This window comes from Dipodomys ordii, unplaced genomic scaffold, assembly GCF_000151885.1.
Source record: "Dipodomys ordii isolate 6190 unplaced genomic scaffold, Dord_2.0 Scaffold24, whole genome shotgun sequence".
NCBI lineage: Eukaryota > Metazoa > Chordata > Mammalia > Rodentia > Heteromyidae > Dipodomys > Dipodomys ordii.
The window spans coordinates 11545181-11570009 of record NW_012267240.1 but is presented as its reverse complement, the minus strand read 5'-3'; the positions used below and the strand labels follow the sequence as shown (position 1 = coordinate 11570009).

The window sequence follows — 24829 nt, the reverse complement described above, 5'->3', positions numbered from 1 at the left end:
CTGGACTTTAATTGTCCATCCAGTTTGAAGCTCTTTAAAAGGTCTTACAAAGCTGACTTGATTTTGGTAGGAACATTCAAAAAGAAAAAGCAAGCCGGAAGGAAGGAAGGTAGGAAGAAAGGTGAGAGAGAGAGAGAGAGAGAGAGAGAGAGAGAAAGAGAGAGAAACAAACAAACAAACAAGGCTTTGGACTTCCACTGCTTACAGGTCAATTGGACTTACCCAGGAGGGCATGTTTTTATTGTCAATTAGGTCATTTGTAGCCAGAGCTCTAGGTGACATTGAACATTACAAAAGGGTAATTCCCTGCCACAAATTTCTTCAGGCTGAAGTTTTCTGGGAGATAGGGTTTTATCTTTTATAGAGTCTGTATAGATCCACTCACTAAACAAACAAAAAAAGTATGTTCTCTCTTTCATTGTCGTTTTTCCAAGGCCAGTATTGAAATTTCACACTGCAGAGACAACAAATGTATTATTCTGAGTGGTTTGACTCTGGAGGCATATCAACTACTTCACAGGTAAGAATACAAATATCTTTCTCACTTTAAATCTGAGCAAATAGTCTTAAACACTTTCTAAATCCTATTATAGGTACAAACTTTGCATGTAAAAGGTTGAGCAGAGCTGGCAGAAGAATGTAAGTAAACACATCTTTCTCCCATAAGTACACAGCATTGAATGGAGGAGAAAAGGGCTTTGTATGCTATTCCCTCAATCCCTCAATCAAAGACCTTTTAAAAGAAAAGGCAGAGTTAAAATAATAAGCCAGTTCTATGATAAGGAACTTCTGTATTTGAATTTCATTGACTGATAGTGTCAGAAAGGGTCTCTCTGGAATCTGTGTCACACCAGCCCCTCCCCAATTACCCACCCTCCCCCACCCTCTAACCCTCTGCCTTTTATATGAATTCAAAGTCTCTTCAGCATGGAAATCGTGGGAGCTCAGCATGTCTCAGTTAGATTTTTCCCCTGCAGGGCATCTGAATACTGGTGATAACTTAGTTGCTCTTCATTTTTTTAAAAAAATATTTCATTTCAAATCTTGACATCTCCTGTGGCCTTTAAGAGAGAAGCAGCTGGGTCTGACAGAAAGAACAAACTCTGGAGCTTGATTCCTTAGTCTTATTTTCTTCATCTACAAAATGGGACTGAGCATAGGGCTTTTGTGAAATTGGCAAGGATCAAAGTCTTCTATACTGGGTAAGCGTTATTATTATTACAGTCATTCTGGAAGCAAACAATACTTATTACAAAGCCTCGCCTTAAAAATCTCAGCACTGCTAATACTTTCAGACATGTAGCTCCTAAGTTCCCATATCTTTGGTGTTCATAAGTACCAAATATCTGGGTTAGAATGTCTGTCACTCCATTTTTTTACTAACATGTTGACTTGGTTCAATTTGATATCAAATAACTGTGGTCATCCTCTCTGCACATCTGGGCCTTAGAGACCCAGAGTTGGTAAAGCACCTTCAGAAATAAAGGCTAAGTGGTGGGATAGACCCCGTGTGAGAGTGCCAGGAAATAAGCATGGATTTGGTAACAAGTGTGAGCTACCATATCTGACTGCTGATCAGGTTCTTGGTGGGTTAAAATCAATGAAGAGGAAGTACTTGTCTTAGCTAGAAAAAAGAGAGAAAGAGAAAAGGAAGGGAGGGAAGGTGGGAATGAAAAAGAAAGAAGGAAAGAGAAAGGAAGGAAGGAAGAGAGAGAGAGGGAGGGAGGGAGAGAGGGAAGGAAGAAAGGAAGGAAGGGAGGAAGAAAGAAAGATAGAAAGAAAGAGAGTGAGAGGGAAGGAAGGAAGGAAGGAGAGAGAAAAAATGAAGGACAGAAAGGAAGGAGGGAAAAACAGAGGGGAGAGAAAGAAAGAGAAATGGAGGGAAAAAAGAAAGAGTTAAAAAAGAAAGAAAGAGCAAAAAGAAAGGAAGGGAGGGAGGGCAGCAGGTGCAACTTTGCTAGTGTTTATGAATGATTCTGGGAGTCACTGATTTTTTTTCCCCACAGTTTCTGCTATTCTGCATGGGAGGCCATGATCTACTGCATCAAGTTAAAGATACAAGTTAAAGACATTTAACTGAGCTTTAATGACAATCTTCAGAATAACTTTATGTATCTCTAACTGATTAAAAATGTAGGTCTTTTTTGAATAGAATCATGTTTTAATTTCAACCAAATTATTCTCAGACCCAGTGAGGATTTATTAGAGATTTCTAGAAACATATGTGGAAGGCTCTCACTTACATTACTCTGGTGTCTGCCCACCTCCATGGCATGCTTGACCTCTGGGGGCTCCTTCATGTGGGCGTAATCTGAGAGTCCTTTGGCAGCGTCATGTTTCTGCTTGTAGGCAACCTTAAAGCACACAAATAATTATTAGTTCCATTCAGAGGCATAGGAAATTCCCACCTGTTAAATTCCACTTTTTTTTTTTAACTAAGATTCTATAGATGTAACTACTACAGCTGACAGTTCAATTTTCCTGACCCTCTGTAGCAAGACAATATACATGAGGCTATCACTCCATGTTCAGTAACCTTCAATTTGTTCAAAAGACACAACTTCCAAATTTAGTCACCTAGCTTAAATAGTGCCAACAGTTTTAAGGGACCTTCCATATCTGAGGGCCTTTAGGATTGTAAATATTCAAGGTTTAAATACTAAGAAAACAACTGACCAATGGGAAAAAATTCCAGAATATTAAGTAAATCATTTGTTTTTAAAATGGAAGGTTCTGACTGGGAGACGATGGTTCACACCTGTAAAGCTAGCTATGTAGGAGGATGAGTTCTGGGGCTTGTAGTCCAATGTCAGTCCAGGCAGGAAAGGCCATGAGATTCATATCTCCAATTAACCACCAGAAAGCTGGAAAGGGAGCTGTGGCCCAAGTAGTAGAGTACTAGCCTCGAATACAAAAGCTTAGAGACAGTGCCCAGCCCTTGAATTCAAGCCCTTACAACCAGCACACACACACACACACACACACACACACACACACACACACACAAAAGAATAGATGTAACTGAACTCATAAAAATTGGTAATGAAAGATTAAGAAGACAGTAATCAAGTTATCCCTTCATTCTCAGTTTACATCATTATCTTATTCAGATCCTTCACAATCCTTAATTACCCTGTTTAATTCTTGCAGAATATCTTAGTTTGTCTTCCAATGCTAAAATATAACAATTTCCTAAACCCTCAGCGCCCAGAATAGTTTCTCGGAAAAGATGAGCATCAGTAAATATCCACTCAGTGGGGTAATAAGCAAATGAATAAATAATTGAGTGAATGAGAATAAAACAATAATAAATGAAGGAAGGAAAAGCAAACTCAATTTCAAGATAGATGAAGAGATAATAATATTAAATACCAAAAAAGAGTTTAATAATGAAAACATATTAAGTGATATTGTAATTATTTGGCACAAAATAATAAATGGAACTTAAAAAGAAGTACTAGAAGAGTCTTTACAAGACCAAACAGGTCTAGTTTTCAATGAAAAGAATACAATTAAACTGAAGAAGAATTATTCACCAATAGGTGCTACTATATCTTGCACATCTTTTAATATCCTGTGTCTATCATAGTGAATGACACAATAGGAATTCAAAGTTTAGTGAATGGACACAGAAATGAGTTTATTCAACATTTGCATATGCTTATATACCTCACAGGTTTTTGTAAACAGAATTAACCATCCACTTAACTTAGATGATATATCTATCTAACAGATGGAGGAAATAATTATAAAACCATTTCTTTTACAAATAAAGCCATTGTCCCAAAAACTGTCCTAAAAAACTAGCCCTAAAAACACATCTTGTACAACTATTAATCGCTAAATCCTCTGTCTTGACTCTCCATTCAGCATTTTTCTAAGAATTTTTCAATGTGGAACATCACTGTCTCTAAGTTTGGAGATCTCTTGTGGAAACAGCTCTCCCTTTAATCAAACCGCAACCTATCTCTGCAGATATGAATTTATCTGGCCAGATAGAAAGAACCTAATTGCTAGCACAGAACTTCCAATGTGGGAAGACAGCCACCAATGACTTCATCTGAATGGATTTAGAAGTTGAACTCTTGAATCTCCATGAGGATCCATTTAATCCAAATCCCAATTTACCCACTTTTTCTTTACAGTCCCACAATGGTCCAAATTAGATTCGAATTATTCTTATTTAATCCAAGTCATCATCTTCCACCTGCTAAATGCTACCAATGCATCCACAGGCTCTTCTCCTTTGGATGACTATGTTGAGATTTCTGAAAATTAATGCCCTGACTTGGTTCTGTCCAGCCAGGTGACCACATGCAGTTCTGTATGCCTGGCTCATTACCAGGACACAAATGTAGCCCTGTGCATTACTCTAGGTATAATTCATCATGTTACAGTACAAGTACATCGATGTACTCCACTGAGATATCTAATTCTGATAAATGTATCTGCACATTTTCAATAATGACTTATATGAAGCAGGAAAATCTGAAAGGGTTTACATATGGTTGAGAAAGGCAATTATTTCAGTTCCATTGCATTTCATATCTATAACTCTGAGGGGCAGAGGGAGAGAATTTTAATGGATGGCTAAGTCTTATAGCCAAAAACAACAACAACAAAAAAACCCCAAAACTTCCATGTGATTTGTTCTTTCTTCTTAAAGAACTAACACGTGCCAATCTTCCTTTTAATGGATGCCTGGTGTATTTTGTAATTTAGACTGAATGTCATACTTCAATGTTATAAACAGAACCAAGGCAGAGGATCATTTTGTGAGCTATCACAGAAATGGTGACTCATCGAGTACAATTTTAAAAAGCACTCTTTCTTAAAAAGGCTACATGATTTTCTACTTGCAGCTTTAAAAGATAGTCTTTTCATTTATAGCTGCTGCTACTAAATGGCTACTTTAGAATGGAGACGGCATCAAGGAGGTAGGTGAATTCTCCTTTATCGTATTAACTTTCTTCCTTAAAATAGCTAATGAAAAATGCTGGCCAAGGTATAAATTTTCTGACAAATTTGGTGTCTTGGGGTTTGTCCTTATTATGTGGCATTTCTGTAGAATAAAACTGCTTTCTTCATACTTTGAGAGCTCAGGTTGCTATAGTACTGGACAGCTAAAGAGTAGAGAACACTTTGCAAAAGTTTATATACTTCATATAAATACTGTATGTTAATAAATATGTTTATATATTTCACTTCTAGATTGTTATGCCTAACTTACATCCATGTGTGTATGACATATGTAGCTCCTAATGGTGCTTATTAGGCACCATTAGGGAAATGTGTTTGTAGTCTCACAGCACAGACACCTGTGAACTCCTGAAACAACCTGTAGACAGTATCGATTAAAACATAGATGCATAAAGCTGCCAGTACTGATGCTGAGTATCCTACATCAGTTCTGTGAGGAGGAGTACTTGGACCTGGCCTGAAAACAGCTCTTCTGAGAAGGAGTCCATCCATCACTTCCAGGCAACATCCACTCCATCCCATTTTCAAGTTCAGTTGAGATCTTTAGAAATAGGCAACAGTGACTTTTAAAAAGCTATTGAAATGTTCTCTGCATGGGGATCATATGTGAAACCCAAGAATCATTTAATAGTTGCTGCAAGAATGTCACATCTATACTGTCAGAAAGAGATTAAAAATGGCTCTTGAGTGGGGCTTGGGAAAAAAGCCTTCTGGGACTGACAGAGACTTCCAGGCTCTTTACATTTTCTGCTGTTTCCCCAGTGACCACTGAGGGACTGAGTCATTTCCGTCTTCCATTCACTGTTACCCAAGATAAACAACATTTTCCAAAATGCTAAGGAACCTGTATGAGGCACTAAGGCTTGAGCCACACGATCTAACCATAGGTGGGAAAACTCACCTCACTCTGAAGCTGCGAAACTTCTCTTGCAAACACGCTGTCAATGGTCTCCGGCATCCGCTTATACAGAGAGTTGCAAAGCTCAGCCTTAATGTTGCCTTTGTATTTTGTCTAGTGGGGTGGGGTGGGGGGAAAGAAAAGAAATTCACCTTAGTTTTCTCATTGTGAATATAAAAAAGGAGAGGGAAAGGCTATAGAAATCTTCAGGCCAGACTGTGCTGCGATTGGTGGGTCATGCACATCATCCCATCCATCTACAGAAGAGGTATGGATAGAAAGATGGAGGTCCAGGTCAGCACTCTGCTAAAACATGAGACCCTGTCTAACAAATAACTGAAAGGTCTAGAGGCCTGGATCAAGTGGTGAAGGGCCTGCCTAGCAAATGCAAGGCCTTGAGTTCAAAACTCCAGGACTCTTCTCATGTTCATGCAATCTGTAGGCCATTTAAATTTTAGATACTATACCTGATGAACATATTCTGAAGACATAGAAATAAATCCTATCTATCAAAGATAAAGTTTAAGTGAGACACACAAGAATATAATAACTTTTTCCATTTAAACCTATGCACATTTCTTTAAAAAAATAAAAAATCAATCTATGTGTATTCAGTTTGGAATGTTAGATCTGTGAGCAAACAATCAAGAGAATAATGAGACATTTGAGCTGTTCCAGAAAATTAGAACTTACTATCTAGTCCTGAAGGCAAAGAACATAAATAACTAGAATCTGGGTAAAGGGCAGGGACAGGGTAATACTAGGAGACTGGTTTACAGGAACCAAAACACAATTAGATACAAGGTAGTATGTCTTTGTCTTTTACAGTACCATGGGGTGACATAGTTCCAACAACCTATTACATATTTTACCACTAGTTAAGAGAGGAGCTCAAAGACATCAAATACAAAGTAAGGATAAGGAGACAGAAACATTAATTACCCTAGTTTGATCACTACATATCATATAGATGTACCAAAATATCACATGGTACCCCATAGGTAGGTATAATTATGATATGCTAATCATTTTTTTAATTTTTAAGGAAAAGGAAATGTTAACTACCCTGATTTGGTCATTAAACAGCATTTCCATGTCTAGAATTATTGGACTGCATTCCATCAATCTGCAGGTTCAAATCATTTTTTTTAAAGAAATGCATTCCTTTATTCGAATTCTCTCAGCCTCCTGTAGCCCAGAGAAAGAGCGTGCTTGTTTGTTATGAGTTTGTTTTGCTGGATCTGGATAAGCTCAATCATTACTTGAAAAGGCAAACAATCATCCACCATGTCCTCCTGGGAAAATTAGATCCAAAGGAACAAAATGGATCACCCAATTACAATTTTTTTTTTTCTCAGCAGCTAACTCCATCAGGAAAATTAATCAATCATGAGTTCCAGATCGCCAAGAATTTCTCTGCAGAGGAGAAATAACATAGCTAATCCTCCCATCCCCCCCAAAAGAAAAAACAATGTTCTTTCATGTTCTGTGGATGAAGCCTGTGTCCCTCCCCACTCACAGCCTGCCTTGGGTGGTGATTTATTGATCATATATTCCATGTAAGCCTTTTGTCCCCACAACTCTAGAAAATGGACTGATTTCCTCAGCACTGTTTCATGTTCCCGGATAATCTTATGAAGATCACAGGTTAATCTTTTGCCAGTGTATAAAACACTAGAGATCAAATCATCTACAGTGCTATTTTATTCATTCTTTTTTTCAAGTTTCTTTTCAAGAGTAATGCTTCAACATAGAAATATTGTCGACATCATGCTTTACAATGCAACATAAACTGCAGTTCTCAGTACACTCAGGAAGAGACTACATGTTTCTTTTCAGCTAGAAAATGAAGGTAGTATATTTTATTTTCCACTCTGGGGTTTCACAATGGATATCTCTGTAGAAATGAATTTCAGCCCACTCAAAAAGTTCTAACTTAAAATTATTATCAACAATCATATTTTATAGAATATACTGCTAAAATTCACTGATTTCCAAAAGGGTACTCACTTGTTTATCTCTAATATGTCCATTGGGAAAGCAGTAATTTAGAACTTCTGAAATTATCTACATTGTCAGAGCTTACTACTTACTGAATAAAAACATCCTTTATTCAAGAGTAATTCTATATAACTAAGAAAGGGCTGGAGTCAAAACCCACATATATAATATGATAATATATAGTATATATAACCAGGTATATTAATATCAATCATAGACAATGCTTTATATTTGACCAATATTCATTGGTACTTTAAAAATAGTCTCCATATTTAATGCACAGACTTCCATGTATATAAACACTAAAAGGAAAAACACAGTCCATTTTGCAAGTTTTTGAAACCTTACCTCAGAAATAAAAGCACCAATGTTTTTTACATGGTTTAGCATGGGAGTATCCGTCACAAATGTACATTTGTCTTTGGACTTTTGATACTCTTCTTTATAATGGATCTATAAAAGAGAATAATTAGCACAAGGGAGAAAGAAGAAAACCAATTGTTAATAGTCTGAACAGAGATTTAAGTCAACTCATAAAGTCTGTTTTCTGAAACAAATACATAACGTGGGATAAGTCTCAGAAACACCAAGTGGATACATAGAGACCCAACACAGAATTGCACAGGTGAGGAGGGAGGACTAAACTTTAAGCACCAGTGTAGTCCTGGGGATGCACCTGGGTATGTCAGGCTGAGGCTGTGGGTCCTGTCTGTCCAGCGTGACCATCCAATGAGCTCCATCGCTCATAGGTGTCCTACTTCATGCTACTTCTAAGCCACTGACCTTCACAGTTAAGTCTACAGGCAGGGAAAACCAGAGCTGCCCACCTCAAGGCAGAAAATAAGTAGTTATTAGAACAGATGTTCTGCATTATGTAATAAAGGCAGAATTAAACAAATGGTGTCCATCCATGTTAGATTGGAGAGAGACATTTATTTAAACTGCTGGGTCTTTGAGTTACTAATTAATTCCCTCAAATCAAACACGTTCAATTTATGAGTGCCCTTTGCCTTCCCTACCCTCCTCTCCTCCCCAAATCTGCCCAAGCAACTTGCAAGGTGGTACAAATCATTACAGAATACTCCGCCTTGCTGTGAGCAAGCAGATCAGCAGAGAAAGACCAGAGGGGCCTAGATGAACATGTTCATTTGTTTTCACAAACTTCCAGATAAAATTTGGCACTCTCTTCCCCTTGTGGAGAGGCCAGGACACGTGAGCAGAAAAGAATCAGGAAATATGAAGAAGGTCCTTACAATGTCACCCTGCTGGCATACCTACTGCTGTGTAATCTAAAAACTGTAGCGGTGAACTTTGATAAGTCACAAGGATGGAGGTAATTTGCTATAAGTTATAATATCCTGTAATAAAGTCATATTTATCTACCCTGAACTGTAAATAAATACTTAGACTGGAAAAAGTGTCCCAGTTCAGATGATAAATTATATGGTGTTTCTAATTAACACTCAACAGTGGCATTTAATTGTATATACTACCAGGTTCTTAGGGGATGTGATTAATATTGATGTTTTGTGCTAACATTCTGCGGAGATTCTCCCATCAGCAAACCTGATTTGAGGGACATGACTTGACCTGAGCTCTAAACCAGATACAAACACAGTAAGTAACTTCAAAATTCCATATTTCACTGCTGTGACTCTGAGATATTAATGCCCACCACATTAAACACTTGCTTTATTCATGAAATCAACATGAGAACATATTTATCTTATCTGAGCACTAAATTACTTTTTTTCTTTACAAAGATTAGCCATAATTTTAGGTTCCTGCAAATCGCCCTCCTCAGTCACTAGTAATTAAATCGTTAATGGCAGTATGATAAATAGTAGGCTATTTTGATCACAAGGAGAAAAAAAGAGTATCTCCGTTATATAATTAAGTGTGAGAAAAAAAATAGCCTATCATTAGGCTTAAGTTTGGCTCATTATTTTTATCATTTGCCACCATCTTTCCCCATCACATTCACATTCTTCACTGCAGTGGTATGTGCCTCTGGCTAGGGGCCTCCTGATAAGTCTGACAGGAGTAGAATGTTCAGGACAGGAGCTCTGGATAAGGGTGAAGTATTTACTTCCTTTGTTCTACAGGCAAATAGTTCTGTCTTCAGTGTGGACTTCATTAGTTTCTTTGGTCTTTATTAGAAAGATAGAAACATCTATGTCATTAAATTCAGGTTGAATAAAAAAATTTAAAGGCAATTGCTTGTTGGCATTCATATGATAAAACCTACTAATGATTACAAATGCACACATACACACACATACATACATACACACACACTATTGCAGGACTTCAAATGGGTTTGGGAATGGTTTTTAATGAAATTGTATGGTTCCAAATAAATTGTTTTGTGTACTATGTCTGGTGATGTTACAATATGAAAGGCAAATGGAAAATTATGGTTTTCTATTTTAAAAATAAGAAGAATGTTACCTATTAGTAGCATTCATATGCAAAAAAACAGAAGTGTTAAAGGCAAAAGAAGCACAGCAATCGACAACATTAAACTGACATTAAATAAAAAGCATACTTTCTATTGCAACCATGTCTACATCTTCAAAGTGAAGGCTGGTCCATCATTGGATAGATTCTCCAGCTGTTTTCCTTCTCTCCTACTAATAGAACTCAGATAGATTCATGAGAGTAACCAGGCCTCTGTTAACTTAAAGGACAAACTGATCTAAAGCAAGCACGGCCGTACCATTCTATCTTGCCCAGGATTGACCTTGGGGGTGCTCAGCTCTGGCCATGAATCATTAGGGGAAGTCCTTCCAGCAAAGTGTCTGTTGTTTCTAGCAGGAGAGGAGAGACTTTGTGTGGTCCTTGGACACACAGGTGTCATATAATCTAACATCATAAGAGCAGAGACAATCATGCTATCACAGAATAATATATATTCCACCACACTGATGATGGCAGGACAGAAGAAAAAGATCCAGGAGCATAGCATCCACTGAACTGAAGCCATCAGCTCAGGCTACCTACCTCCAGCTTCCTATTTGGGAACAATTCCCTCCCCCAAATATCCATTTGTTAAGTCGCTGGAGTAGACTTTCCTGTTGCTCACAGCCATTCACACTCTTAAACAACAACACAACTCCATGTATTTTAAAAATTAAAAATGAACTAAATGGATGGATTTGTGATCAATAAGATGGCCCCTGACGTTTACTTTGTGCTTTGGCTCTACCCACTGTTCCCACAGTGTCGTCTCTACAGTTGAGTGCAATTAGTTCAATGTTGCTTCCTTCTCCCAGCCGAGATTAGCTAATGACTGAAGCTAGATGACAGATGAGAAATGTTTGAAGGTATTCTCCTCTTTCATGAGGCTTCGCAGACAGCATCTAGGAAGTCTTTTCATAATGAAATCATATCAACTAACTTTGGTAAACCCTGGGAGAAAGAAATGTGGCTCCATCCTTATTCGTTCACTGGACAGATCATGGCCAAGGTTACTCTCTCAAGGTTTTCTGATATGGTCTGAACTTTGTCTTGGGAGGGGTAGCCATGAAATTTGACATTTTCAGCACTGGGTGGATTTATCCACCACAAATAGTGTTCAGTTGCCTGGAAAATATCCCCACTGCTACATAAATAAATACCCTAAAAAGCTTTAAAAACAAAATATTGAGTCAGAGGCTGCACATAGATGCAGCTGGCTCTTTGTGCCTAATTTACAAAACACCTACAAAATGTTTCCATTGTATCCAATATCTTTTGTGAGAGATATCTCTCAAAAGATTACTAGATATATATACAATTTTCTAATTTGGGAAGGGGAAGGGAAATAACAAAATACTTAAATAAGGATACAGGATGACCCATTGTAACAATGAGATGTACAAGATAGTATGTTGAAAATGAACTTTACAACACTGGGAGGTGGGAAGGAAGGAGTTGGAGAAGTGGGGAGGAAAGGAATGGTAGGAGAAAAACAAAGGAGGAAGTAACAATGCTCAATAGGAAATGGACTCATTACCTTACTCATATCACTGTAACCCCTCTATACAGTATCTTTACAATAATAGATAAATAGATAGATAGATTACTAGATCCATGATTCTAGATGATCAATGGAGTGGACAGACTTAACTGACTTAAAAATTGAATCAGTATTTGACAAACAGGACTAAATATCACAGAGAATTTAATCAGGGAAATAAAAAGATATTAATATGTTAATCAACAAAACAAAACAAAAGCAGCTGTCTTGGAGGCTAGATCTCTTTCAGAGTTGAGAAGTGAGGAAGGGAGAGAGGAACCTATGGTGAATGATAACACAACACAACAAAGAGAGCTTTGTATGCAAGTCCTCATCCTCTCCCTACTGTGTTTGTCCAGGCTAGCTATGTAACCTCTCTGTGCCTCTGTCTTCTTCTAAAATGAGGAGAAACAGGAGAACCTACTTCAGAAGCTGTAATAACTGGCACATAATAAATACATCATAACTGAGAGTGACATTTTAGTTATTGTTGTCATTGTCATTTCACCACAATTGCAGTTTGCAAAGAACTTTCACATACGTTAAGTGGCTGATTCCGATTAGTAAGCAATGGCACAGAGAAATACCCATTCTGAAATTTATTTACATCACAATCAAGTATCAGGGAAGCAATATGATTCCCACCACCATCCTTTATCTCTGACAAACTGGGAAATAATCAAGAATCACGCTTAAAACATGATTGGATAGATGCAAGACTAAGTTACAGACTGAGTGGGTAAGAGCCACTACTAACTAGCATTGGTTGGACACTCACAATGTTCCCCAAAGTAAACTTGGCATTTTTGAGGTATAATTATTTGATCTATTATAAATATGAACTAGAAGAGTAGAGCTCAGCCAGATTAATCACCTTCCCTGGGTTAATGGCAAGTTGACTCAGGAAGGCTGATCCCACTACCTAGGATGGACTTCCATTGAAAATAAGCAAATCCTCGTATCACTTTGCTCACCAACAACTCAAACATCTAGGATTGTAGCAATCTCTCCAAAAAAAGACATAACATGTGTTCACTTTCAAGAAGTTGCCTGTAGTAACCAGCTGAGTTCTCATCCTTAAGTTGTAATACCATTCCTTGTACTTCTAGAATACTAAATTACATATCTACTATACATACATGTGCATGATTCTAGGATTTTCCTTATATGTAAATATAAACTAATCCCAGTAACTAAAATAAGTCACAATAAATATGGCCCTTTGCATCATTTAGATTTAAGGCTGTTAACTAACAGTTTTGCTATGTATAACTCCTAAATTGTAAACAAATGCTTTATGTATATAGACAGGTTCATTTTCTTGTTTGAAAAACAACTGTAGGGGCTGGGAAGATGGCTCAGTGATAGAGTGCTTGCCTTGCATGCATGAGGGCCTGGGTTCTATTCCTCAGCACCACATAAGCAGTAAAAGCCAGAAGTGGTTCTGTGGCTCAAATGGTAGAGTGCTAACCTTGAGTTGAAGAGCTAAGGGACAGGACAGAGTTCAGGCCCTACAACTGACAAAAAAAGAAAAGAAAAGAAAACGAAAAAGAAAAACAACTGTATTCATCATATTCTTCAACAGGTCTTCATATTTTAAAAAGCATTCATTTAGATAAAGATCCTTTATATTAAAAATCATTTAGGCCTCCCAAGACAAATTATATCATTATACTAATTTTGAAGTCTTTGGGGTTCCCAAATGAAATATGCTCTATAATTCAGTGCTTTATGATTTCATGCCAGAATGAAAGCAAAACTCCTGAGACAAGATTCTGGATTAAGAGGGAGAATATTTGTCCTAGCAAAAATTCCCTTAAAATGGCTGGACTTAGTTCTGTGATCTGGAAAATGATCGTATTTTAACAGATAATTTCCGCTCTAAGATTCTATTTTATAACCATTCCACACATGCAATTAAAAAAAGAGAGCCAAAAATGTCTTGAGCCACTTACATCACTAATAAGTTCAGTGCATTTTCTGGCCAGTTCCATGCTTAGGTCTTCAATAACAGGCTTAAAGCATATCTGTTCAGGGAAGAGGGAAAGAAAAAAAATGGAAGAGATCACTTTTTAAATTATCTGTCTCCAAGGCTGAATATGGCTCTTGAGTAGGTTCTTTCTCACTCACCTTTTCCTCTTCATTTTCTTCTTCTGCTGCTTTGTCCTGTCCAATTTCATCTTTCACATCCTCCAACACAGGATCCCTCATTTTTCCTCTGTCAAAAAATTAGTATTTTTAAACTTCCCTGGTGTAGTGTCTTTATATGGACCACAGTGCCCTTCAGCTATGAGTCTCTGGGGCCTGGGCAGCAGTGTCCTTGCCAGGTTTCCGGTCTGCTGGGCTCTCACTTGACTCTCCTTATCTCAATGGTGTGTGAGATAACAGAACAGGACTCAGAATAGGACCCAGGCCTTGGACTGGGTCAGTCTCCCAAAAGGAAGTAACATTTTTTCAGACAAAAGTCAATTTGACAAACTTCTAAAGTCAACATTCTTTAAACTGGTTAAGAAACCCCAAAGAGAAAGTTAATCTTTCACTAGTTCAATTCATTCATAAAATAGTTTTAGAAGAACATAAGGAGTCTAGGGAAAGTACTCAGCTTTAACACTCCAGATACCACATACCCAGGCCTGTTATCTCAAAGATGCCTCCAGCAGGTCTAAATAAAGCTTTCCCTGGAATGCCAGAGAGAGCCCTGAATCCACACAGAGAATCTGAATCATTCAAACTCCTATTACTAATCTAAGTTAAATATTTTATGAGACATATATGTACTTCCCACATCCTAAAAAATATACATTTATATTAGCCAGGCTAGAAATTCATTATGAAAAGCCCTGTAAACCACTTCAAAGAATCTACTGAGTCAATTGTGACTGTTCATCTTATATTAGGGAGCATTATATTTTACTAATGGTAAAAATCATTAACAATGAGAAGTTGCAGCTAACATGCTGATTTATCATTTAAGAATTCTAGAAACATGCAGGGGGGAAGAGCACGGGGAGGGGAGGAAGGGGGAAGATGGGAAGGGATGGGAAGGGGAAACAAAGGAGGAGGCAACAATGCTTGATAAGAAATGTACTCATTACCTTGCTCATGTAATTGTAACCCCTCTGTATGGTATTTCCACAAAAAAAAACAACAGACTAAACCTACCTGTAAAATAAAACCTTGTGCCTCAATCCTAAAAAAAATAAAAAATAAAAATAATTGGATTTACATTTGTGAGCAATGAACAATTAAGAACAATGTAGGGAGTAAGTTCTGTTTATACTAATATAAAAATAAATTCTAGAAACAGTATTGTTCAAAAAGTAATCATTCTCTTAGAATTCTGCTCATTGTGTCAATTTTTATGAATTCCCTAGTTATTTGTACATTCTTCAAATGTATACCACAAACTCGAAAAAAATCAGAAAAATAAGCTGCTACGATATTTATTCTGTGGTATGGATTCACAGTTACATAAAACTAAAAGCTTATATCTCACAACAAATCCTTGGTTATCAATTTAGGTAATACCAAGACTCTATGTATTTCACAAATTATTACCTTGGCTGCTTAAATCTAAGAGTAAATCTACTTTTACAAAACTATAGTGTATCAGTGTTAAACCTAAAAAATATACTCCATGGTGAAGAATGAAACTAATTATATAAAATACACTTTGATTCAAAAATAACACATCATTTTCAGTAGCCAAGTATAATGTGGTTTTCTCTTCATATTAGATCCAGTTTTCAATTTGTTAAAGGAAAATTGACTTGACCTCACTTAAATTGAAAATTCTGACAAGAAAAACATTCCACATAATCATTATAAATACTCTTTCTCAAATTGTATTCCAATATAGTTTTTGAGTCAGAATTTCTATGAAATATCTGCTGGGGAAAAAGCAAGTTTCTCAAGCAAGTCTATTTGGGAAACCTGTATAATAATCTCTACCTCTGCCAATCACATACTATGTAAAATACAGGTTAGATAGATAGATCAATAGTTCTGAGAAGACCCTTAACCAAAAGAAAGCCTATTTTAGTTTACTTAACCTACCATTTACCAAATACAAATCGTATCCATCTCATCTTATTTACTTCCATCTTTCTACCGCTGAGGCTTTTTTATAGGAAGGAATTGGGCTAGCTGTGTTTCACTTTGTTTTGTTTTGTGATAGGGTTTCCCTGTGTGGCCCAGAGTGTCCCGAAACTCACGATCCACCTCCCAATTTCTGGGATTACAAGAATGAATCACCACACCTAGACTTCTACCATTGTTTTGGGATGATACCAGTGATTCCAGAAAACTGGCATTTTTCTGTGAAGTATTATACAGGGAAACACTGCTCTATTCTGGCAGTGTTCTAAGGGTCTTATGGTCACAAAATAGATTGTGATGCAGGTTAAATTAATGGCATCACATATCTTGTTTACTGCAAATAGCCAAGAAGAAATTGTCCCGAGCTTGCTGAATTTTGGAAACCTCAAAATCACAAACATATCATGCCTGCCTGGTACAGCTCAGTCCACAAGGAAATTCTTTGTGCATTATACTTGTCCCACGAGGAGAAGAATGGTTGAAGTCTTATTTCTGCTCCCCTCATATCCTCTGCCAAAAGATGATTCTAAGATTCTAGACAGAATGTATGACGTTACCTTTAGGGAGGAAAGAATTCCTAGGAATATTCCTAGAATATTTTCTACACAAGCTTCTAGAAATCTGCAGGAAAATCTTGCCAAAGCCACCTATGACACATCTTTCTTGGATCCAATTTGAGATGGTAAGACTTGTGTTACTTAGGTTGATGTATCTTCCCCCATTGTAAATGGGTGATCTGTATTGGACATCTATCTGTACATGCCCCACCAGGCTGTGTGGCAAGAAAGCAATATATAAGGCACAAACGCTGTAAAAGCCAAATTCACCATCATAGGCAGTGTTTTAAAAACTTCAGACTTTCCATTTAGGATTTGAGAAGCAGAATTTCAAAGCCCAAGTGACCCACAGGAAGTCAACACACACAAAGCCCTCCTCTTTCACTGAGGATGAAATGAACACCCCGAGAAATTGACTAGCCATCTCATTTGGGAATGTCAAAGAGCAAGACCTAAGTGGAAAGCCCAGCTTGATCAACAAGGAAGTGCTGCACACTGGGTACTATGCTTGGCATTAGAAACAATGGTGAGTAAAATGTACTTTGTGCCAAGATTAGGAAGGAAATTAAAAACAAAAAAAACAAACAAAAAAAAACCTTGCTAGGTGAACACTTTAATGGATTGTCTGGCAAGCCACACACAGATTACTTTTGATTGAATGCATCTTTCTGTTTTCCTTCCACCTATGAATATAGTTACAAAATTCATATCAAATTTCTCTAAAAATTGTAAACCCCGCACTTTATCACAGCTAAGCTCTCTTGTCAATATGCCATAATCTGACCAGGTAATAAGAAAAGAAAAGGGGTTCTTCATGGATAGCTACCGTGTTTCAAAGTCTTTCGTATCTCTTCTTAATAAACCAGGTTTAATGTATTCTAATGTATATTTTCACCTTGGACCATCTCATGGGGAGTATCTGGGTAATTACTAAATCCTTGTTACTTACTGAGCACTTCACTTACATTGCCTACGTTTTGGCTTTGGTCCTCTTCCCATGCCATGACATAAACTATGACCAAGATGGTGGTCACATTAGTGATAGTCACTCAACCTTCTGGTCTAGCTCTACCATACCCACTAGGACAAAGTATTTAATCCCTTTTCCCCTCTAACTCTGCATAAAAGAAAAACTGCATTGCCAAGTGTGTAAAAGGAAAAGCTGAAACCATTTTACTGGTACCCAGTAAAGATACACAGTTAAAAGAAAAGCATTTGAATTATAAGGATCTTGTCATTTGAAAGGTGAGACTCTATGCCATCAATATCGTTTCAAATCAAGAAAGGGCCTCCCAAATTGAGTAAGCTAGAGATAAAAACCAACGTGTATTTACAATACAGAAGTCTAGTGGTCTTTGTATAGTTTGTGGACAAATAGCAACTGCCAAGTAGGTACTGACAGTCTCTGGAGGCATGTCCCTGGCCAAGAGAACTCATGTTTATGGAACTCATGTGTTCCACTGCTACAAGTCACATAGTATATGACTCTTTCCAGTGTCCTTAGGGTCACAGTGACCATTATCTCTTGGTTGTTTACTAATGTTCAATACCTATTTCATTTCTTCCTCCTTTCTTTTCTTCTTAGTGATAGACTGTGTGTTTGTCCCTGACATAATGACAAGTGACTTCCAAATAAAAATCCAGAATAGATCAACAGGATACAGTTCTGAGTTAATAAAACATCCATCAAATGTCACTCTAAAATATAGCACCTGGTTATGAAGATTGTATTAAACAGACGTGTATCAGTTGATATTAGAAAAGGTTCTTCTCTAGAGCTCCTTTATATCTACTCCAAGACTGAATCTGCCAATAGGGAACATAATTGTCTTCTACCCTCTGCTATTTCAACAACCAAGGAGGAGTAAACTCATATCACAGAAGAGAATGAAAGTCAAACATCACACCAGAGTGTACACAAACTTGGTTCCTGGCTATTATCTGACTGGAAGTCACTCTTCTCCCCTAAAAATTATTTACTCCTATACCTCCCTCCTTCCTGTCCCCAGCCTCAGGAATGGGTCATATAAGCTTTGAACTCTCTCTGGGTCACTAGTTCTCTCTCTCTCCCTGGCTCCCTCCCGCCCCCCCCCTCAAACGCAGAATAAATTTATGTACCTTTTCTCCTGATAGTCTGCCTATTGTCATTCTATTTCAGCACCTGATGATCAAAATTTCAGGGAGACTGGAAGAAGTTCCTTCTGCCCCAATAAGAATAACTTAGAGACAAACATTTCATTTCATTTTTTAAAAAATTAATTCAATATTTCTTTTGATAAAATATTTATCCAAAGTATTTAAGAGAGGATTGTTTTAACAGATTCATTTTCCTGCTTTGACAATTTTTTTTCACATTCATTTGTAGCTATCTGGCTATTTGATGACTTTGTCCTAGAAATTTCTTGCTTCTCAGTTGAATTTCTGGTTATTTTTACCTTTGCCTCATATGTTTATAAATCATTTGGCACCCACCCAAAAGGCAAATTTACTAATAGTTGGAAAAAGGGGAAGGGAGAAGAAACAGGAAACATAATCACAATAGAGCAACTTGTCCTGTTTATAGGAAGGCTTATTTAATATTAGTTCAATTTATTTTATAGCTAACATTAACCTATCTTTTTTTCTTTTTAATGGCTATTTCATTACTGTTGCTTCATTAGGGGTCAAAAGAATATAAACTTATCTGAGTAATTGTCACCACTACCACTCCTATTATTACAGAAAGTTTTGATAGGCTGTTTTTCAGTATTTCTATTCCCACTTTCACAATGTGGAGACCTATATATGTAGACAAATATTGGAGAAAGAGAAGAACAAGCAAGTGCAAATAATTTGGGACACAAAAATTTCCAAGATAACTGTGGCCAGAAGGCCAAAATTAAAGTCATATCCTCATCCTCCTCTCCCAGGTGAGGAAAAAGTTTTCTAACTCATTATATAGATAGGGACACCCAGTGAACTGAAAAATCTATGATGTCACAACTTACCTGAGATCTTAGTTCACCCATTCATAATACTAATAGTACATCATTCCTGTAATCCAGGCTCAGAAATGGCCAAAGCTTCAGTCATCTGAGTGTGGCTTCTACCCAGAACCAGAGTCCAACTGGATCAAACACTTGACTTCCACAGGAAGTAATCCTTTCCTAGAGTTTTGTGTGAAATGTGAAATTGGTACTGGTATTTTATCTAGTGCTCCCTTGGGATTAAAATGTCTTTGTCATTCCGTAAATTGTTGAAAACTGATAATAATACAAATGATCCTTATCCATAGAAATGCCAAGTAATGTGTCCAGGGAGAAGCAATTGGTTATCAAACTGCTGATAGACCCTATTTGCATATCTTTATAAATTCATTTCAGCAACTCTTATTACTTGCAATGTCTAGCTCTTCCAATTGACCTTCGAACCAAGTGTAACATCTCTCTAATGCCCTCTTATTAACGTTAAAATCTTTGAAATGCACTTACTTCATGTTTCATGAGTCATGTACTTTTAAAATACATACCCTTTAACAGTTGTGAATCATTTAATTATCCTTATTTCTTTCTTTATTGTTCAGCAAAGATATAAAAAGAACAGGAATTACCAGAGAAAGTTCTTTTGTCAATTACAAAACGTATCAGTAAAAAAAAAATGTGGCATTTATTGAAATCAGCTTTTGGCTTTGCTTTGAGTTCTGACCTCGTTTGGCTATTGGCAAATGTACATGTGTGCTTGTATATACATGTACATTCACACACATAACACACACACAACACCCACACACACTCAAGCAAAGTTAATTCATCACAGCTGCCAGTTCCTGCTTGAAAAGCATAAAAAGCTTCAATAAATGCAAAGACTTAATTATTTCTCACATCTGGAAAAACTTGACTATGAGAGAATTTATTGAAGAAGCTCTCCGCTTGGCTGTCAACACCATAGCCAGAGCCAGAAAGAGCAGGCTTGATCACTCTTGGCAGATCCTTAACCCATTCAGAGATAGGTGATCTACCAATTAATTCTCAGCATAGCCTATTTACATGATTCATCAATCTTATGAAAACACAATAAAGGAAATAATTTCCAAGTAACTTATGGAGAAAAACTGTTTTGTCATAATTTTCATGCTGGGGCAGGGGAGCAGCGGGATTTATACATTATGCCGTGAGAATAAGTCGTCTGTCCTTACAGTAAAGACATAAAGGCTGGGATGGGAGGCTGTAATGCATTTTGAGAACAGGCCTGAGAAAATAACCTACGCATGATCTACGCAAGAACACCCGAAACTGGATAATTTGGTACTTCTTGGAGAAAGTGTAACAATGTTTTTCCAAACAGAGGTTAAAAGAAAAGTTATGTGAGCTCAGAATAAAAGGATTTATCAGAAATGAAGCAATAAGCAGCTCTTTCCCAGAGAGAAAAAAAAGAAAAACAGATGATTAAGCTGGAATTAAGCAAAATGAAAGGATAGAGGCAAGGCATCCAACAAGCATTTGCAAAGACCCAAAGACAACAGTGGAAGGGACCAAAAGTTCAATGTCACTGGAACACACCATAGGACTGATAAGGGAAGAAGAGGAGCTGAGATCAGGCAGCAGCCAGAGACGTCCAGAGAGAGCTTGATTGAGAAAATGTATGGAAATCACTTGTTCTAACACAGAAAGCTTAAGCCCGTTTGAACCATGAGCACTTTATACAAATAACATAGTTCCTGGTCAATGAACTGGAACCAGAAGCTTTTCAGATACTCTCTTTACTGTATATGCCTGAAACATAATTTTTACTCCTTCCTGTTATTAGCCAAGCAAACTCTGCATTCTTCGTGTACCTCTAGACTAGTGAAAAAAGTACTTTCATGTTTATTCTGCTACAAAGGAAATGACCGGAGGGGGATCCACTTGTATTATGGATACCCAGAAACAAATGGCATTGCTGTTAGATGTTTACATCATAAATTTCACATATCTATATCTCTAGAATGTTGTCACCAAAATACTTTTCCATTCTTCTCTTTGCTAAGCGATGCCAATGTTTATCCCTGAACCCTAAGCATCAAGTTACTAACACCAACCTTCACTAAGAATTTCTTCTTCCTAAAAATCATGATTTCACCACATCTTAAACCAGAGACAACACAACTGACACTCTCACTTAGGACACTGAAATCTGAATTCCTGAGTCTCACTCCAATTATTTCTGTGGAGGTTTTCTTTCATGCATAACTAAAAATGTAAGATAATACCAAAGTAAAATCATAATTAAAGGAAATATCTCATTAAAAGACGTATGAAGGTAGTGGAGTCTTAAAATAATCGGTACTCTGAATGGTGAGAACTAGTTTAACATGTATTGTGTGTAAATTCTCTCTGAGGCATCTACTATCTGTGTGTGAGCATCTATGGAGTGGAGATGATACTTTTACTCAATTTCATTTAACAGGATTTCTTGTGTGCAATTAATGGGCCAATAATACCTCTAGCTCTTCAATCAGTGACAAGACTGACAAAAATCCTGCACTTCACTGCCATTTCAATCACACATCCATTCATTATATATTTGAGTATTGTCTCTGTGTCATGCACCGTACTGATGCATTCTGTTTATTTTTATACACCAAGTGTTAGAGATCCAGTGCAACTTCACTTTACATTTACAACTTCTCTGAATTGGGACTAGCTCAATGGTCAGAAGTGGCTGAGAGAACTGTATTTTGGCTAACGCAGTGTTATGGTAATGTTGAAACCATTTCTGTTTGACTCAACATACCTGAACTATGGAAATAACACATTTAAAATTAAACTTCTTAATAATTTCCCAAGTCTAAGATGCAAAACTTAAAGCATCAGGTGTATTTTAGTTTCTAGATCTGTCTAGCTCAGTCTCTATATGGGAATGTACTTTACTATATAAAGTAAATTTGTACTGTACATAATTAACTAGTTGTTTAAGATGCATTCGAAAGGTATACTTTCAGCATGCTGTTTTGTTTCATTAATGAGAATGTCATACTTAATGTCCTAGTAGTTTTCAATGTAAATCTTCATCCTTTAATCTGAACCCAAATAGCAAAAAAAAAAAAAATCAAATAATGAAATATCCTCTTTTGATATTCCAATTCTAATTTATAAAACCAAATTATAAAACACATGATCAAATTATTCATCAAATAATAAACAGCAAGGAAAAGGCTTTTTTATTTCATTGTACTGGAATTTGAACACAGGGCCTCACAGTGTACTACACTGCTACTGTATTATTTGCACCACGCTGACAGCTCAGCTTATTTATTTATTTTGTTCCATCCTGGAGCTTGAACTCAGGACCTGAATGCTGTCCTTGGGCTTTTTTTTTTCTCAAGGTTAACACTCTACCACTTAAGCCACAGCTCCATTTCTGGTGTGTGTGTGTTTGTGTGTGCGCGCGCATGTGCATGTGTGTGTTTAATTGGAGATAAGAGTCTCACTAAGTTTCCTGCCTGGTCTGGCTTCAAACCACAATCCTCAGATTTCAGCCTCTTCAGTGGCCATTGGCATGATCCACTGGCACCCAGCCAGCCAACTTTTGTGAACCATGTTGTGAAACAATATCACCATAAGTGTGAGATTTTAATTAAAGATGGATGTATTATTGGGAAAAAACTAAGCATTTCACTGAAATGATATTTTTCTCTAAGAAGTAAAAGTTCAAATCTTCAAATCCTGAGCTACGAGGGAAAGAAAACACAGAATTTCTCATTTCTGTTGCACAGGAGGATCTGATTCCTCTGGGTGGAATGAGCAGAACATATACTTTTGAGACTGCTGGAATCTTCAGAATATCCAAATGTAATGAGATGCTTTGAATCTAACACAATTGCACAAAGTGGTAATCAAGGCCTTGCATTTTATCTCTCATTCAAACTCTGCTGAAATTTTTGAAGAAATATGAACTCTATACAAAGAAAATAGAGAAAGACAATCGAGAACTCTGAGAAGTCTTTTCTGTTATCAGTGTACATGATTTTTTAAAAAAAATCTCATTTAATCCACCCAACATCCCTTTCACAGATAAGGACCCTGGAACTTAAGACTGGTAACTCATCCAAGGTCTCCCAGTAAGAGACTCAAACTCAGGTCTTAACTGTTCAATTGTGGGTAAAATCTACTAGACCATGCAGCAGTGAAACACTGACTTTTATTTCTTTCTGGTAGTGGTACTATTATTATTTCCTATCATCTCCTTCAATTTTCATCTTCAAAGGAATTGCCATTTCTGCTGCTCGTTTAAAGGAACAGTGCTTCTTGTGCTAGGGAGACAATTTGGTCCCTACCATCTGTGACAAGGGAGAGTTCGTTGGCATTTGCAGCAGTGGTAAAAGCAGGTAATAAACAGAAGCATTGGGAGGACTCTTAATCTGGCAGGAGCTTAACTGGGGAAACTTTCCTGCTTTTCATTCATCAATGGTACATTTCTATGCAGTAGTAAACAGGTAAATGTTTAGCGATCATCATCTACCCCCAGATTAAAAAACAAAACAAAACAACTTGTTGGAATTGGGACAGGTGAAATTGAGATGAGATGAGCCAGAAGCAGCATATAGCATGGATAGTGATAACACATCCTGTCACTAATGTTAGGAGGGTCAAGAAATGTCAGTCACCAAGAGATAATCTTCTCATTTTAATTGTATTCCAAAGTACACAATCTCATCCTAATGCTATTCTGCTCAGTATCTGTACATTGATGAAATCATTCTAAACAGTAAAATTTCAACCTGGTTATGGGCAAGACTTTTTCTATTGGTAAACACAGAAAAAGAATTTCCTTTAAATGGAATCCAAGATATGAACATTTATTTCAAATACAGTAAATGCTCACTGACAAGAGTATTTGATAATGACTTTGACTATGACATACACAAATTCAATACATGCAACTGATAAAAACAAAACTCAAGAACTCTCAACTTAAGCTAGAGAAACTGTTTTCTATGATAAACTATCCCCCTGCAAATTGACCTTCTTAAAGCACAAGTATACTCAGAAGGGGGTATGAATAATTAGGGAAATTAATTAAATCAGGGAAAATAGTTAATTCGTATTATTCCCATTTTAAACAAAGTGTTCATAGTATGGGGGTTTTGTTTGGTTTAGCTTTGAGTTTGGGGGGGGGGGTTAACAGTTAAAAAAGGGTATCACTACACAGCTCACATTGGCCTCAGGCTCACTATGCAGCCCAGGCTAGCTTCAGACCTGCAGTTCTCCTCCATTAGCTCCCTTAGTGTTAGGATTACAGGAAGATGCCACTACACCCAGCAAATTTGGCCTTTTC

At 37.0% G+C, this 24829-nt stretch overlaps 1 protein-coding gene across 2 annotated transcripts in view; it reads right to left on the bottom strand.

Annotated features, from left to right (window-relative positions):
* The window catches only part of Nebl (nebulette), a 319353-nt gene that overhangs the window by 83890 nt on the left and 210634 nt on the right, over positions 1-24829 (bottom strand). The window contains exons 1-5 of one of the 2 annotated variants that reach the window (XM_013014763.1): positions 14010-14090; positions 13835-13906; positions 8228-8332; positions 5882-5992; positions 2244-2354 (exon numbers count right to left, since the gene is read on the bottom strand). The exons of the other annotated variant lie outside the window; for it this stretch is intronic. Of the exons in view, the coding sequence (XP_012870217.1) occupies positions 2244-2354; positions 5882-5992; positions 8228-8332; positions 13835-13906; positions 14010-14090 (480 nt within the window). Of the gene's footprint in view, positions 1-2243; positions 2355-5881; positions 5993-8227; positions 8333-13834; positions 13907-14009; positions 14091-24829 lie in introns of those variants that run through there. 2 annotated transcript variants of the gene reach the window in all.